The sequence below is a fragment of the Quercus lobata genome, chromosome 11 (assembly GCF_001633185.2).
Source record: "Quercus lobata isolate SW786 chromosome 11, ValleyOak3.0 Primary Assembly, whole genome shotgun sequence".
Taxonomy (NCBI): Eukaryota; Viridiplantae; Streptophyta; class Magnoliopsida; order Fagales; family Fagaceae; genus Quercus; species Quercus lobata.
In genome coordinates, this window is record NC_044914.1 from 14,440,319 (window position 1) to 14,456,654 (window position 16,336).

Genomic DNA, 16,336 nt, shown 5'->3' on the forward strand with positions numbered 1-16,336 from the left:
TGCACTTACATCCCCACACCTGGTAAGGGACATTGCCATTAATGAGCAAATGGAACTTTTCTCCTTTGTTTCACACGTAAATTCCACCATCTACTAGCATTCAGAATAGTAGTATTAGGATACAAAAATGTCCTTGCAAAGTCGGCGGAGAGAGGAAGAAAATTTACTATGTCACTAGTGTTCCACCTTTGCATGGGATAAACGCTACTTGACTAGTTTGGAAAGTTTTTTGTGACCCGTTGGTGCCTACAAATTCAAAGCTTTTGTGGACTCTCTTCATCGTTTTTATTTATATAGCTTATGTATGTTATTGTAAAAAGTCTTGTAATTTAGTGATATTGATTAATTATTCTCATTCATGGGGAGGATTAAAGTTCAAATCTTCCCTCTTTACTATGTGTAATAGTTTATAAATAAATAAAAAAGTTTACTTCTATGTTGGAAAAATTCTTCCTATCTTACTTAAAAAAAAAAAAAAGATTTTGTCTTCTCTGTTTACTATGAAGTGTAAAAGTTTAGTCATTAATGAATTTAAAGGCATGCATAGTAAGTTCAAGTTATAGTTCAACGGTAACAATATTTTTATACAATGTTCCATGTTTATGATTTGAACGCTATACCCTCTCCCTTCCCCCTATCTATCTATCAAATAATAAGAAGGCATGCAGAGCATTATTTCATTTAAAATCTTATTTCATTAAAGAAGAATATATTATTGATAATTGATTTAAAATAACATGACATTATATATACTTTCAATTTCCTAGAAAACTAAACCATCACACTTAACTTCATCCATCCAGTACATGATAATTTGTTTGACATCTTTGGCACCCGACACACTAACAATGGATATCCATTCATCCAAAAGAAGCTATTTGTCCAACATACAAACTTAGTCGTTCGTCATAAGATCCTACTTGTCCAATCACCGGGACGATTACTCTCCAATATTAGCATATTAGCATAATTATAAAAGAGTTTTACTAACGTATACCCAAGGATATATGTTAATAAACCATTTTAAGAAATTTTTTATGGAAAAATAAAAAAGTAACACACTAATTTGATAATTTTTTCAATTTTTGATAAAAAAAAAATTTCTATTATGATTTATGAATGTTTAATATATGCTCTTAGGACCTATTATAAAATCTAAAAAGAAGTAAAAAAACCAGTAAATGTTCAATATAGCAGATGACACTCACTTTTTTGATAGGACAATTATTGATTTATATTTTATGTTTATGTAAATGGTACACATTTCCATGAAAAGTGTCCAATGATATACACTATTCTGTCACTTCTGTGGATATTTACAATATTATACACATTTCCTTATTAATATTTGCATACAAGAAATGAATACAAATGAATCGGCAGAATTCAGGATTGTTTGCATATGAGAAATGTTCAATGTTCCGCTTTATCGCCCCATCACCAAAGATCCCAATCCCCCACAACCACAAGACCATAACCTTACCTCTTGCTGCATTCTTCTTCACTCACACTATCATCAACCAACCACCAAAACGTGAACCAAAACACAACATCAGCATCACCAACAACACCTCATACTGGACCAAAAAGATTCACAGACTTTGCACCAAAGACCGCAATGTCGGCGAGGCGCTTCGCCTTCTGGACCGCCTCAGCCTCCGTGGATACCAACCAGACTCTCTCAACATCAACACCATCATTCACGCACTCTGCCACTCTAACCACTTCTCCGAAGCCCACCACTGCCTACAACTCTTCATATCTTCTCATTGCGTCCTCGACGAGCGTACCTACAATGTTCTTATTGCCAGGTTACTCGATTCTTGAACCCCATATACCACATTGCATGTTATTCTTCGTCTGATTCATGTTAAGCCTGAGTTTGTCCCGTCTTTGGCTAATTATAACCATTTGATGAATCAGTTTTGCTCGTTACAACGACAGCCTGATGAAGCTCATAGGTTGTTTTTCGATATGAAGAGTAGTGGGCATTGTCCAAATGTTGTTTCTTATACTACTTTGATTAATGGGTATTGTAGATCACTAAAATCTCTAAAGGGTCTGAATCCTTAAATAAGGGGTATTTGAATCGTGAATGTCTCATTTGGAAATACCAGGAGGAGCTAATATGTTGAGAATTTTGGCTTACTTTTGGTACTTTTTTAACTAGAAGTCTTCTTTTGTTTTAAATACACAATGACAAGCGGTAGTTGGTTTTAATCTTCACATTTTATTTAGTTAATATGTGATGTGATAGTTTCTCATTAAAATAAAATGAGATTCCAGTTAAAAAAGTATTGGAGGTAAGCTAAACCTTATATTAAGTTATAAGATACTAAGAAACATGTCAAAAGTTTTATGGTTTACTTATTCTCATGGGAATATTAACGAGGGTTCTAATTCCCTCTCACTTATTAAACAAAAAGAAAAAGAAAAAAGAAAAGATTGTGATATGTTAATAAGCCATTCCTTTCAAACTTCTAAGTTAATAATTTATATAAATGTGTGTGGATCAGTGTTTTCTTTTTTGGTTATTGCCATGCTTTACCCTTTAAGTGGGTATAGTAATATTTATTTTTCATTTTTTAATAAATATATTATAGACATTTTTCTTCGGAACTATCCTAGCATAAGACACAAAAGGTGAGAGAACGGCGGAAAGAAAAGAAAAAAATAAAGGAAAATTGAGATGTCAAATAAAGTTTCTCTCACATAATTTCCATGAGGCTTCTCAATTGTCAACTCCCTTTAGAAAATGGATGCCTTCAGTTCAGTTCCTGCACGTCTCAAAAAGTTGTTGTGGGGGGGTGGGGGGGTGGTGGTGGGGGTTGGGGGTGAGGGAACAAAAAGAGAGAGGAAGATGTAACCAAAATAGGACGAGTCTTTCAAGCTAAAGCTGGCCATTTAGAGAAATATTTCATTTTTCACTTACAAAAATAGACATTTAACTTTTAATTTAATGAACATTGAACATTATAAACTCATCTTCATATAAATTTAAAGGCTAGTTCACAGGTGCATAGTTATTATATATATATATATATATTTCGGTAAAAAGGTACAATTCAGATTCAAGATATTTCAAAATTGACCATTTTAATCTCTAAAAACAACTAGTCTCTAAACGTTGTTAGGTTTGTTAGTTCATATTCTCAACTATCTTAGAAACCAAGTTGGATTTAGAGACTAAATTGGTCAGTTTTGAAATATCTTAAACTTGATCAACATTAACTCAAGACTGAAAGTATGTTAATGAAATTTACCTTTAATAATTTACTACATGCCAAGAAACCAGGTAATGCGGAATTAATAAACAAATCTAGCTTTAGCTTTTTCCTTGTTTGAGTTGTGAATTCCACTAGAATTTGTACCAAAGAAAACTTTGGCAAGGAGACAAAAATATTGTCCTAGCAGACAAAAGTGGGAGGAAGGAAACTCTTGCATGAGAACGCTATTTCCGAAGAGACAAAATTAGTCCATTCCCAAAGAACGAATGGCGCTATAGAAATTTAGTGTAATTTTCCTGTTGGGTTCTTAAAATATTACTTTAAAACATGCTCTTACACTTCTTCTTCTTCTTCTCCCTTATTTATTTTTATTTTTATTTTTTATTTTGTTGAGAAACAGCTCTTATACTTCTTAAGTGTATGTATTAGGAACTTTTGGCCTTAATTAAGGTCTGTTTGGTACATGTGTTTAAATAACAGTTTTCAGTTTTTTTGAAAATACATGTGGGTAAAAAATGTGTAAAAATATATGTAATATTATTTAAAAACTGAAAACATTTAAAATGATGTAGTATCAAACAACCCCTTAATTTCTAAAAGTGTATTTCCTTTGCGGTGTTCTTTGTCAACTTTACTTAATTTAATGCTTTGGCTTCTCCCAAGCCCACGTGCTTATTCCCATTTAAGCTAAGGAAAATGAGTTCCAGCTGAGCTTTTTTTTTTTTTTTTTTTTTTGATAGGTAGTTCCAGCTGAGCTGTCTAAACAATTTCCATATGATATAATATCACTAGAAAATTATAGTCATGACATAACACTTTACGAGCTTTTGGGACTTGTGTTCGTAAACATTTTCCAAGAGACGGGAAATTGATCTTACTTTCGAAATTGAGGGAGCTTGGTGGTTCTGGCATATTGGGAACTGTCTCATCAGCGTTTTTCCCAGCATCTTTCTTCAAGCCAATGATTTCAAGAGATCCATCAAATGGAAATTTACATACCAGTTATGATTTAAGAATGCTTCCTATATTTAGTTGATAATCTAATTTAAATGGTATTACAAGTACAAAATTAATAAGATCCACTACTTGTAAACTCTTTTTAAGTGTCTAAAATTCATGTGATTAATGGGAACATGACAAATAACTTTTATATGTTTGTATAGTAGGAACTAAGAAATTTCAAATTAATTACTTAGATGCATTTAGTAATATTTTATTCCAACATTACTTGACCTCTTCCTTGAATCTTCTCAACAATTTCATTCTTTCACGTATGTAACTTTTAAGCTTTATATATAATGTATTACCTACTCATTCTTCTTCAACAAATCCTAAACTTTGAGCCATATCACTTAGTAGAAAGAAACTTGAAATATACATCATTTTTCTCAATTAAAAAAAAAAATGTTCTTTTCTAAGAAAACTCTCTTCAACACTGCAAAGGTGGTGATACTTGTGTTCTTGATTTTTAATTTTATCACCACACCTATTGAGGCTGCTAGGCCTAGGCCTAGGCCTTTGCATGACATGAAGCCAACACTTGCTGCAAACAAGGCACGATTTCTACAAAATCAAGGAACAATTCCTATTTCTAGTCCTAACCCCTGCACTTACATCCCCACATCGGGTAAGGAACATTGCCATTAATGAGCAAATGGAGCTTTTTTCCTTTTTTTCACATGTAAATTCCACCATTTACCAGCGTTCAGAATAGTAGTATTAGGATACAAAAATGTCCTTGCAAAGACCGCGGAGAGAGGAAGAAAATTTACTATGTCACTAGTATTAGGATACAAAAATGTCCTTTGCATGGGATAAACGCTACTTGATTGGTTTGGAAAGTTTGTTGTGACCCATTGTCGCCTACAAATTCAAAGTTTTTTTGGTCTGATCTCTTCGTCGTTTTTATTTATAACACCTATGTATGTTATTGTAAAAAGCCTTGTAATTCATTGATATTGATTAGTTTCATTCATGAGGAAGATCAAGGTTCAAATCCTCCCTCTTTACTATGTGTAATAGTTTATAAATAAAAAAAAGTTTACTACTATGTTGGGAAAATTCTTCCTATCTTACTTTAAAAAAAATGATTTTATCTTCTCCATTTACTTTAAAGTGTAAAATTTTAGTCATTAATGAATTTAAAGGCATGCATGGTCAGTTCAAGTTAGAGTTTAATGGTAATGATATTTTTTTACAGTGCCCTGTGTTTATGATTCGAACCCTATACCCTTAACTTCAGTTGCCCAATCCATGCTCATTTGTTTAACATCTTTGGCAGTCAGACACACTAACAATGGATATCCACCTTAGGAACACCATTCATCCGAAAAAAGCTATTTGTCCAACATATAAACTTAGTCATTCGTTGTAAGATCCTACTTGTTCAATTACCGGGACGATCACTCTCCGATATTAGCATAATTATAAAAGGGTTTTATTAACATATGTCTTAGGTATACGTTAGTAAACCATTTAAGAAAATTTTTTATGGAAAAATAAAAAAGTAACTAATTAATTTGATAGTTTTTTCAATTTTTCATAAAAAAATTTCTTATTATGAATGGTTAATGTATGTCCTTAGGACATACATTAACTGGACCTATTATGAATAATGCTACAGACACAAACTATTTTATAACATTTTTACAAACTGTTAATGTAGTTTTAGTAATTTTCAAATAATTATTGGAAAACATAAATATGATATTAGTAGTGGATCTATATTATAACTAATAAAAATTTGTTACATTAGCAGTTTGTAAAAATGTTATAAAATAATTTGTGACTATAGTATTACTCGACCATTATAAAATCTATATTAAAAAAAAAAAAAAAAAAACAAGTAAATGTTCACTATAGCAGCTTACGCTCACTTTTTTTTTTATAGGACAATTATTGATTTACATTTAATGTTTATATAAATGGTACACATTTTCATAAAAAGTATCCAATAATATACACTACTCATCAAATGTTTACAATATTATATACATTTCCTTCTTAATATTCGCATACAAGAAATGAATACAAATAAATAAGCAGATTTCAGGAATATTTGCATATGATAAATGTTCAATGTTCCGCTTCATCGCCCCATCACCAAAGTTCCCAATCCCACAAAACCACAACCACAACCACAAGACCATAACCTTACCTCTTGCTGCATTCTTCTTCACTCACACTATCATCGACCAAACACCAAAACGTGAACCAGAACACGACATCAGCATCACCAACAACACCTCATACTGGACCAAAAAGATTCACAGACTTTGCGCCAAAGACCGCAATGTCGACGAGGCGCTTCGCCTTCTGGACCGCCTCAGCCTCCGCGGATACCAACCAGACTCTCTCAACATCAACACCATCATTCACGCACTCTGCCACTCCCACCGCTTCTCCGAAGCTCACCACCGCCTTCTACTCTTCTTATCTTCTCATTGGGTCCCTGACGAGCGTACCTGCAATGTTCTTATTGCCAGATTACTCGATTCTCGAACCCCATATACCACATTGCATGTTATACTTCGTCTGATTCATGTTAAGCCTGAGTTTGTCCCGTCTTTGCCTAATTATAACCGTTTGATGAATCAGTTTTGCTCGTTACAACGACGGCCCGATGAAGCTCATAGGTTGTTTTTTGATATGAAGAGTAGAGGGCATTGTCCAAATGTTGTTTCTTATACTACTTTGATTAATGGGTATTGTAGAATTGGTGAATTGGGTAATGCCCACAAGGTGTTTGATGAAATGGGTGAGAATGGTGTGGTACCCAATTCGCTAACATATAGTGTATTATTAGGTGGTGTTCTTCGGGAGCGCGACATTGAGCGGGGGAGGGAATTGATGTGCAAACTTTGGGAGAAGGTGAGTGATGAAAAGGACCTGTCTGTGAGAAATGCTGCTTTTGCCAACCTGGTTGATTCTTTGTGTAGAGAAGGGTTTTTTAACGAAGTGTTTAGGATTGCAGAAAACATGCCTCAAGGGAAGAGTGTGTGTGAGGAATTCGTTTATGGACAGATTATAGATTCACTTTGTAAAGCTGGAAAGCATCATGGGGCCTCAAGGATTGTTTACATAATGAGGAAGAGGGGGTTTCTTCCAAGTTTGGCATCGTACAATACTATCATACATGGACTATGCAAGGAGGGAGGTTATATGAGGGCATATCAGTTGCTGGAGGAAGGAATTGAGTTTGGGTACCTACCATCTGAGTATACATATAAGGTTCTAGTAGAAGGTCTTTGCAAAGAATCGGACCTTTACAAGGCAAGGAATCTTCTCCAATATATGCTGAATAAGAAGGGTGTGGACAGAACTAGAATGTTCAATATATATTTAAGAGCTCTTTGTCTTATCACTAACCCAACTGAGCTTTTGAATGCACTTGTTTCCATGCTTCAAAACCAGTGTCAGCCTGATGTCATTACCTTGAACACAGTTATAAATGGGTTTTGCAAGATGGGGAGGATTGGAGAAGCTTTGAAGGTATTAAATGATATGATAATAGGCAAATTTTGTTCCCCGGATGCTGTGACCTTCACTACTATCATACAGGGTTTATTAAATGTTGGAAGAACCCAGGAAGCTTTTGACTTTTTGTATCACATAATGCCAGAACGAGGTGTTAGGCCTGGTGTTGTGACATATAATGCAGTTCTTCATGGCTTGTTTAAACTTCAGCAAGCAAATGAAGCAATGGGGTTTTTTAATAGAATGGCAAGTGATGGTGTCTCAGTGGATTGTACCACTTATACTATAATAATTGATGGATTATGTAAAGCCAACCGAATAGAAGAGGCCATGAAGTTTTGGGATGATGTCATATGGCCATCAAAGTATCATGATAATTATGTTTATGCAGCCCTTCTCAAAGGGCTTTGCTGCTCAGGCAAATTCAATGAAGCTTGTCATTTCTTATATGAATTGGTTGATTCTGGGGTCTCTCCAAACATTTTCAATTATAATATTTTGATTGACAGTGCATGCAAGTTGGGCTTAATGAGAGAAGCTTATCAAGTTGTGGGAGAGATGAGAAGGAATGGGCTGGCCCCAGATGCTGTAACCTGGAGGATTCTTGACAAATTACATGATATGTGAGAAAGTAATTCTCTGTTGAGGATGCAGCTTTGCAATCCTGAGGTGAACCACAGGATATAAACACCAAGAAAACCTGATGAAGAAAATCTTACTTGAATTTAAGTAGCCATAATGAGGAGACATTTTTTAAAGGAGGATCCAGTTAGTACTGACGAAGATAAATGTTTTGACCTTGTTATGGAGATGACCTCCTTGACTTTGAGAGGAATCATCTGAAGGGGTTAATAAAATGCAAATGTAACAGAGCTGTAGCTCCAAAACACAAAGTGGTCATGCATGGTTGAGATGCCTAATGGGGCAGGAAAAGAGACCATGTCTTTCACTAACAATTATTTTTATGTGAAGGATGTCAAAAAAATTCAGGGGCATGCGATTAACGGAGAATTTTTCAACAACATAAAGATATTCTAGACAAAGAGAGTTTGTTATGCTAGAGAGTACTATCAAAGGATTAGTGAATGGATTGCTGTAGGTTGTGGATATGTTGTGGATTGGTGAGTTGATAGCTGCATACAGAAATTAGATAAAAACTGCAAACAAATCACAAATTTTGGAATTTATTCGTTTGCAGTCTACAAGACCATTCTTTAAACAAACAAAATTTCTATTTTGTTTGTTTTTCTGGTATTTTTTTTGTGTGGATTAGATTTTCCGGGAAAATGGGATTTTTTTTTTGTTCTTTGTTTGTTGGATTGATGGGGAAATAGGAATACAAATGAAAGAGTGGATTTTTTTTATTTATTTTTTATTTTTTTATATGGCTAAGTTTAATTTACTGGTTTCTCAAAAAAAGAAAGAAAGTTCAATTTACTGCTAGGAGTATTTGGAGGCCTTTACAGCTTGGCTTGAGAAAGGTTTTGAGAAAGTTTTATATTGATGCACAGTGGACCTAGCTTCTTATTGTTGGAAAAATGTTCTTCATTTTTGTTTTGATGGATTTTCTTTGTGGGGTTAAAGTTATCTCATAAAATAAAAAAGGAAAATTTTAGAGTATTTAATGTGATAAATGGGGTGTTGGGGGAAATGGCTTTTCTAAAGTTTTGTTCTTCACAGTTCCTGTGTAGCAAATGGCAATGAGGAAATTCTACAGCAAGATCAAGGGGCAGAAGGTGAAAGAGGTGCCCGACCATGTTAAGCCAATGGTTTCCACCAACTATTTGAAGAATGAATTTCAGAGATGGCTCGACAACTACCATGTGAAGTACATTCAAACCAACTCCATTGATTCGCCCTACCATGTCTGCTTTGGTGGAATGGCCTTCTCCTACCTGGTTGCACTCCCTGAGGAACGCTGCCACCTTATGCACCAGGAGCATGCCAAGGAGCATGGAGGGCACTAATGATCAATTTATTGCAGGTGCTTACTAGAATGAGTAATTATGGGGTTTATTTTATTTTATATATATTTTTTCCTGATATACAATTGTGACTTTTGATTGAAGCAAGTATTAAATCATTGATGCTTAATTTTTGGGTTTTGCTGGTTTTTGTGTCTATTTTAGGAGTACTGTGATGTTTGGTTGCTTTGATCATTGGATATTATTGACGAGAAATCATGATATTGGATGAATACATGTTTTTAGTAGAGATGTTTGATGATTGTATTTTATTTTATTGGTGGTTTCTGAATTTGTGAATGTGAATTTTGCGAGCTTTTAGAGAATTGCATTTGGCGTTGTTGTAGCTGGATATTGTAAATGCATGTTGGATATGATTGTCAATAATTGATTAATGCCAAATTCAAATGGGTGATGGCATATATATACAGACCTTAGGTCCTGTTGTTTGGGTTGTCATCATACCATTTGGAGAAATGAGGGAAAGCTTATTAGGATATAAGTTTGATCTGTTTAAGCTTTAAATTCAAGAAGAAATGCCAAAATCTTAAACTGCACACAAATATATTCTCATGTATCCCATGTTTAGTTTCTAGATGGAGAATCCTGCAGAATCCATTTTAGATTCTTTGCTTTAGTTGACAGATTTGATCCTGCACGTGAATACTGTTTCCAAAGCATTATATTAGTGTTAGAGCCTCTAGATTTGGGCACTACTTACAATGAGAAAGGAATGAACATAAAAGGGCAAAGAAACGAGGAGGAAAAAGTTAATAATTTACTTTTCCTTGTTTGCTTATGCAAGAAAATGTGGACAGAGATTTTGATAAAGTACTGAAGTGATCGTGAATTACTTGTTATTTGTGCTGCCCAAGATGAGTTACAGACAATGAGAGCAATGGTAGTGTGTAAGGATTTCACTATATCAAAAGAAAGGGAGTGCTGTTCATATTAGAAAAACATTTGGTCTGCAAAGGCGATGTGAGTAATGTTGCTAATAAAATATACTTAAGAGAACTTGTTAATTTGACATTTAAGTTTGCAATATTAGCATGCTGAAGACAAACTGCTCAGGCCTTTTCTCTTTCCCTCGCCAAGCTAGGTTTAGTGCACATTGGACCTTATGTAGACTATTACAATGAGCTATAGCCTTCTTCTTCTTTTCCCCCGCTAAGCTAGGTTTAGTGCACACTGAACCTTACCCAGATTATCACAATGAGCTATAACTCAATTGGCACTTTGTTCTCCCATAATAATGGGATGGAGGGTGAGGTTGTGTGTTCAAGACCCACTGTGCGTGTGTAATTTATCAGTAAAGAAAAAAAAAGAGGAAATGTGTTGGGATTTATAAGAAGCTAGTTAGAGAATATGTTTTGTCTTTTGGTTACGGGTGGTAACTATCCTTGGAAACCCCTTTCTTGGATGCCAATTATCCCCAAATACTATTTAGCTTGGATTTCTCAAAGATTCAATAACATTTTAGTGATATTCTATGTTGTTTGTTATTTACAGCTCAAAGCAATTGTTTTGATCAAGGATTACAATTCCATTGAGCCTTTAGTACTTGGTTTAATGACTGTGTGTGTGCGCACATGTTTGTCGAATTCCCTTACTTTTCCACTTCTTGTATTTTCTTTGTCTTCAGTTTATATTTAATCCAGTTCAGTCCTTTTGCTAGGGGTGTAGGTAAATGCTGGTTGTTGGTTCAAGTACACATGTCTTGGTATCAATTAGCATTGAGGATGATCTGAAGCTTAAGGCTGAACACCAGAGCAAGGATTTTTGGAATTTGGTGCTAGGGGTGATGAGGGTGGGATTGTGTAGGCCCCAATCAACTGATTAAGCCTAGCTGAGCCATGTGTTTGGCTCTTGGGCTTAGCTTATATAATATATTAGTGTGTTCAAGCTCCACTTGAGCTTTAATCATCTCTAGATATTCTTGTTTAAACTTTGCTTTGCTGCTGCTGAGCAAGCTCTAGATAATTTAACTAAGTTGCTTGAAATTTTCTCAAGCCCTCAATGAGCTGTCTGGTTTTGATTTAATTTTCCAGAAGTCATAGTGGAAAAGATGTTATGATATGCAATTGATGGCATCATCGTGTGGAGGTCTTGTCATATTCGTTTGTCGTCACTTTAAGGCAGCTTTTTGGTGAGAAAATGCTTATATTTATTTGGCAGAGGATGTGTATTACTGCTAGAAGAGTTCTTCAGAGTTATAGCATGCTAAACTTAAAAAGTTTTCGTACCCCAAGGAGCATCATAATTGGCTAGGGACCACGCCTTGTGAAGTGGAGTCACTAGTTCTATTCTCCCCTTCTCCCTTCACTTTGGGCCAAAGCTTGTTCTTGAGGTTTATCTGATTTTGAAAATGTGATTTTAGCTTGGTCATTTACTAAATTAGAAGCTTGTCATAAAAGTTTAGCTTGGTCTATTAATATATTATCCATTTTCTTTAAAATGTAAAAGTTTAGTTATTAAATGAAATTAAAGGTATGCGTGGTAAGTTAAAGTGATAATCTAGCAGTAATGATATTTTTTTTCGGTAACCCATATTTGTTTTTGAATCCCACGTCTCCCGCCTCCTCTCTCCTCACTATCTATAATAATAATAATAATAATAATAATAAGGCATGCATAGTGTTATTTCATTTAAAATCTCATTTTGGTGTTAAAAAAAAAAATTAAAATCTCATTTCATTACTAAGGAATGGTTGATAATTTATTTAAATGACATGACATTATATAAACCTTTAATTTTGTGGAATACTAAACCTTTACTGGTTTGCCCTTAGGTTTGTGTATACAAATTTAAGCGAAAAATTCTCTCAACATAGGCCAATATGTAGTGGAAAATATTAGAGTTACAAATTATCTTAAAAACTTTTTTATAAATTGTTAATGTGATAAATGATTATTAATATGTGAAAAAGTGATGTTAATAATGGTCCAATTTAGGAATAATGTTTGCATATGAAAATTGTTATTCTCGTCAACGTAAGAGTAGAACCATATCCAAAAAGCTATCGTAAGGATGATTTTAGACTTTTAGTCGCATGTACCCATCGTGCTACACTTTTATTAAAGGCTTTTCTGGCAAGTTTCCAATAGACTAATCTTCTTACTTCAAATATTCTGTGTCCTTTTACAGCTACTACAAAGCAATCTTCTCATATATAGTAGTCTACTAGTACTACAGGGCTGTGTGCCCGTTTTTCCGCATATGCACATTTTAATATTTGTATTTGAAGTTTAATGTTAGGGCAAATTACAAATTAATAATCTGTGGTTTAATCGAAATTTAAGTTGCCTATATGCGGTTTGAAATTTGACACTTTACCCATTTGAGGTTTGACCAAAATTTAAGTTGCTTATCTGTGGTTTGAAATCTCATGATACAAGTGTTTTGCTGGATTCTTCTTTATCTTATTTGATTTTGTATTTTTATATTTTTTGTGTTTTTAGAGACAAGAGACATAAAAGTGGAGCAAAGTTACATATTTGGCCTTGTTGTGGGTTACAGAATTCTAACTGATCTAATCTCAGGTGAATAAAATATCAAATTTTAAATTATAGGTAGACAACTTATATTTTGGCCAAACCTCATATAGGTAAGTTGTAATTTGCCCTTAATGTTAAGAGTCCTTATAGTTAGATAACATAGCCTTTCTTTTTTAATAGGAGAATAAGGGCAAATCCCTTTCTCCCCTTGTACTATTGAATTTTTTTTTTTTTTTTTTTTAATTACAAATATTTGCAAAATTGTTGAGATGACAGATTGTGATTGTTGTAGAATAAAAATATAGTTAATGATAATTCCAATAAAAGTGATGTTGCAATAATCATAATCTATCACTTAAATAAATTATATAAAAAAAATTATTAAATTTGTTGTGTGCATTGTTGTTTATACATTTCTCTAAGTAGAATTATAAGCACTAGAGGGACAGATTCCCACAATTATAGAAACGCTAGAAACTTTTTTTATTCTTTTGGTTGCTTTCAATTCATGCACCAAAATTTCCAACAACTTGTTCAAAGTTGTGCGTTAGGCTGTGATTCAAAGTTCCGTATAGTATTGCAATAATGAAAATAACATTTTACCAGCTAGCTGGATTAATGAATATCTGCGGCGACCAGATATTCCAATTAATAAGCCCTCCAATCCCAAAGGATTCTTTGAAGAAGAAAGCCAAATAATAAATGCTATTAACACAAATATAGTATTATGAGAATAATTACATTATATTTTCTAAAGAATAAGTGTGCATAATATTAATATCCGTGGTAAAGTCTATTATCAACGAATATAAAAGTTGAATTTGAAACACACACAAAATCAATTGATGTTTGAAGCAATTAAAAAACAAACAATTAGCATGAAACGAATGCCATAAATTATGTTAGAATAATATGGATAAATTATTAAATTCATTATTTTCTAACAATTTAAGCTTTTGAAACAATCGGTTAAAAACCGATTTGTTAGAATTATATGCTTAAATTATTAAATTCACAATTTCCAAATAACCTAAGGTTTTAAGACAATTGGTTATTAAACAAGTTCAAATCCATTGTATCTATATCTATCGAGTAGTGCTACCGGTACTACAAGTTTTATTACATTGAACTTACAAATTGATGTGTTCCAATCATAGAAAGACAATTCAAATATTCAGTTATAAGATGGTTAAAATAGTAAATTTGTAGTACCTTTAGCATTTTCCATATCTATATCTTCTTCTTTTTTTAAATTTTTTTAGAAGCCATATCTATATCTATGATTCTCTACCTAGAGAAACATTTCAAGTTTTCAACAAAAGAATGTATAAACATAGTTAAATCTCTTTTGACTATCAAATTTATGGGAACAAAATTTTATTTTTAAAGTTTGTAAAGAGCAAAAAGAATATGCATACTTCCACTGCAGTAGATAGTTTATATATAAATTTGAGAAGTTGGTCCAAGCAAGACACAAACTCTTGAAGAGAGAATAGTCCATACAACAATGAAAGCTTGCAGAGAGAATTTCGGTAACACTAGGAGAATGATTTTTGTTTTGTTGATTCTCACTGCCATAACTTTTGCAGGTGCAAGGCCCTTGGATATTGAGAAGTCGAGTGTTGGTGATAGAACCATGGAAGTTGGTCCACTTAGTAGAGGCCCTGTCCCGCCTTCTGCTCCTTCTCCATGCACTCACATCAAACATTATCGGTGCATAAATTAAACTTGCTTTTGCACTGGTGCAACTCTCTCCCTAATGCTTACTAATGCATGAAATATTATGGTACTGTTTTAATTGTAAATCTGGTCATCAGAGCCAGTTTGGAATGTAATATTTGCAGTACTTACTTTAATTCTATTGTCATTAAAAGTTAATTCTAATGATTATAGTTGAAATGATTCTAAAAGTTTCATGTAGTAATTTGATTTCTAAAAGTTTATCCAGGATATATCTCTGGAAATAAAGATGATTTGCTTTTGGTAAAGTGCTTTTCTTTTTCTTATAATTTTGGTCTAGTATCATGTAGTAATTTAAATAATAGATTTTAGGGGAAATAAGGTTCCGGATTTTTTTTCCAAAAAAAAAAAAAATGTTTAGATTCCCATGCATGGCTTACTAGTTACTACCGGCCGGTTTTAGCAATTTGTCAATTATGGTTCAATTAATTATTCTGGTTCATTAAACCTCTGCATTGGGGTTAAAGTTGGTTGTTAGACCTAAATCATGTGGCAATACTAAAACCCTCCGTCTCTAGCCAACTTAGCTGAGAGCAGGGGTGGAGCTAGGAAAAAAGATCTTAATACTTTTAATCAAAATTATGTTTGATGATGATTTTTCATAAAATAAAATTCAGTTTTTCCATTTTCATAGTGAAATTCTTAAAAAGTTTCATTTTAAATACAAATGATCAAATTTTATATTAAAGTAAGTAAAAACTCTTCCAATTGAACTATTGAAATTTTCAAAAACGTAAATGATCCAAAACTTGGAGGAATAACTTAGGCTTCAAACATATTTGAACTTATTTTGCTCGAACCCATTATGTGGCAACTAAAGACACATTTCATGTGTAGTTTTAGTGACAAGATTTTTTTAATGAGTCAATGACTTGTTAATTTCCATGTAACAGGTTGAAAAAGATAGATTTAAACATTTTTTATGCCAAACTTTATTAAATATTTAACATATATAAAAGCACATTTAACAATAAAAATAAAACTGTGAAAAATAAAGTTGTATCTTTATAACTATTAAACCAATTATTTTTTTAAAAGCATCATTTGACTAATTCAAATATTTGAGAGGCCAACTCTTATATTTGTAGACTAAAATTTGAAAATTTGAAAATAATTATATATGTATATTTAAAAATTTTCAAAATTTTGGCCCCCCACCCTTGTACATACCTCTACCTCTGGTTGAGACATTCTCCTAGAGCAACACCTTATATGGTGCATGGCGCAATACTAAAACCCTCCGTCTCTAGCCAACTTAACTGAGACATTATCTTAGAGCAACACCTATGGTGAAAGGCGATACGCCCACAATGACAACTTCATTGGAGATAGAGAAATAGATTCCGATGTATTGTTAGACTATACTTATTAAAAAAAAAAAAAAAAAATATTAATGGAGCCCAACCCATTTTATTTTCTTTTGCACATATT

At 33.2% G+C, this 16,336-nt stretch overlaps 3 protein-coding genes across 6 annotated transcripts; all 3 read left to right on the forward strand.

The window, feature by feature from the left end:
• The first annotated feature begins 1,401 nt into the window (after nucleotides 1-1,401).
• Nucleotides 1,402-2,139, forward strand: LOC115967555 (pentatricopeptide repeat-containing protein At3g18020-like). The gene is made up of 2 exons (XM_031086677.1): nucleotides 1,402-1,811; nucleotides 1,924-2,139. Exons 1-2 carry the CDS (start codon nucleotides 1,417-1,419, stop codon nucleotides 1,976-1,978), a joined length of 450 nt encoding a protein of 149 aa, XP_030942537.1. The 5' UTR covers nucleotides 1,402-1,416; the 3' UTR covers nucleotides 1,979-2,139.
• Nucleotides 2,140-6,246: 4,107 nt separating this feature from the next.
• On the forward strand, nucleotides 6,247-8,347 carry LOC115967392 (pentatricopeptide repeat-containing protein At3g18020-like). Its single transcript, XM_031086475.1, has one exon. The coding sequence runs from the start codon at nucleotides 6,306-6,308 to the stop codon at nucleotides 8,328-8,330; it is 2,025 nt and encodes a 674-aa protein (XP_030942335.1). The 5' UTR covers nucleotides 6,247-6,305; the 3' UTR covers nucleotides 8,331-8,347.
• Nucleotides 8,348-8,737: 390 nt separating this feature from the next.
• LOC115967393 lies at nucleotides 8,738-12,036 on the forward strand. Of its 4 annotated transcripts, XM_031086477.1 has the most exons (3): nucleotides 8,738-8,824; nucleotides 9,384-9,687; nucleotides 11,334-12,034. In XM_031086477.1, exon 2 carries the CDS (start codon nucleotides 9,398-9,400, stop codon nucleotides 9,668-9,670), a length of 273 nt encoding a protein of 90 aa, XP_030942337.1. In that variant the 5' UTR covers nucleotides 8,738-8,824; nucleotides 9,384-9,397; the 3' UTR covers nucleotides 9,671-9,687; nucleotides 11,334-12,034. The 4 variants fall into 4 exon arrangements, with proteins under 4 accessions (XP_030942337.1, XP_030942338.1, XP_030942339.1 ...); XM_031086478.1 differs by lacking the exon at nucleotides 8,738-8,824 and having other exon boundaries at nucleotides 9,382-9,687; nucleotides 11,346-12,036; XM_031086479.1 differs by lacking the exon at nucleotides 8,738-8,824 and having other exon boundaries at nucleotides 9,382-9,687; nucleotides 11,354-12,036.
• The last annotated feature ends 4,300 nt before the right edge of the window (nucleotides 12,037-16,336 follow it).

What these genes read in the sequence shown, in the direction of transcription:
- LOC115967555 (XM_031086677.1), top strand. Translation starts at nt 1,417, where the DNA reads ATGTTCCGCTTTATCGCCCCATCACCAAAGATCCCAATCCCCCACAAC. An exon ending in TACAATGTTCTTATTGCCAG is followed by an intron (nt 1,812 to 1,923) that starts GTTACTCGATTC and finishes TTGATGAATCAG; the next exon opens with TTTTGCTCGTTACAACGACA.
- LOC115967392 (XM_031086475.1), top strand. Translation starts at nt 6,306, where the DNA reads ATGTTCCGCTTCATCGCCCCATCACCAAAGTTCCCAATCCCACAAAAC.
- LOC115967393 (XM_031086477.1), top strand. Translation starts at nt 9,398, where the DNA reads ATGGCAATGAGGAAATTCTACAGCAAGATCAAGGGGCAGAAGGTGAAA.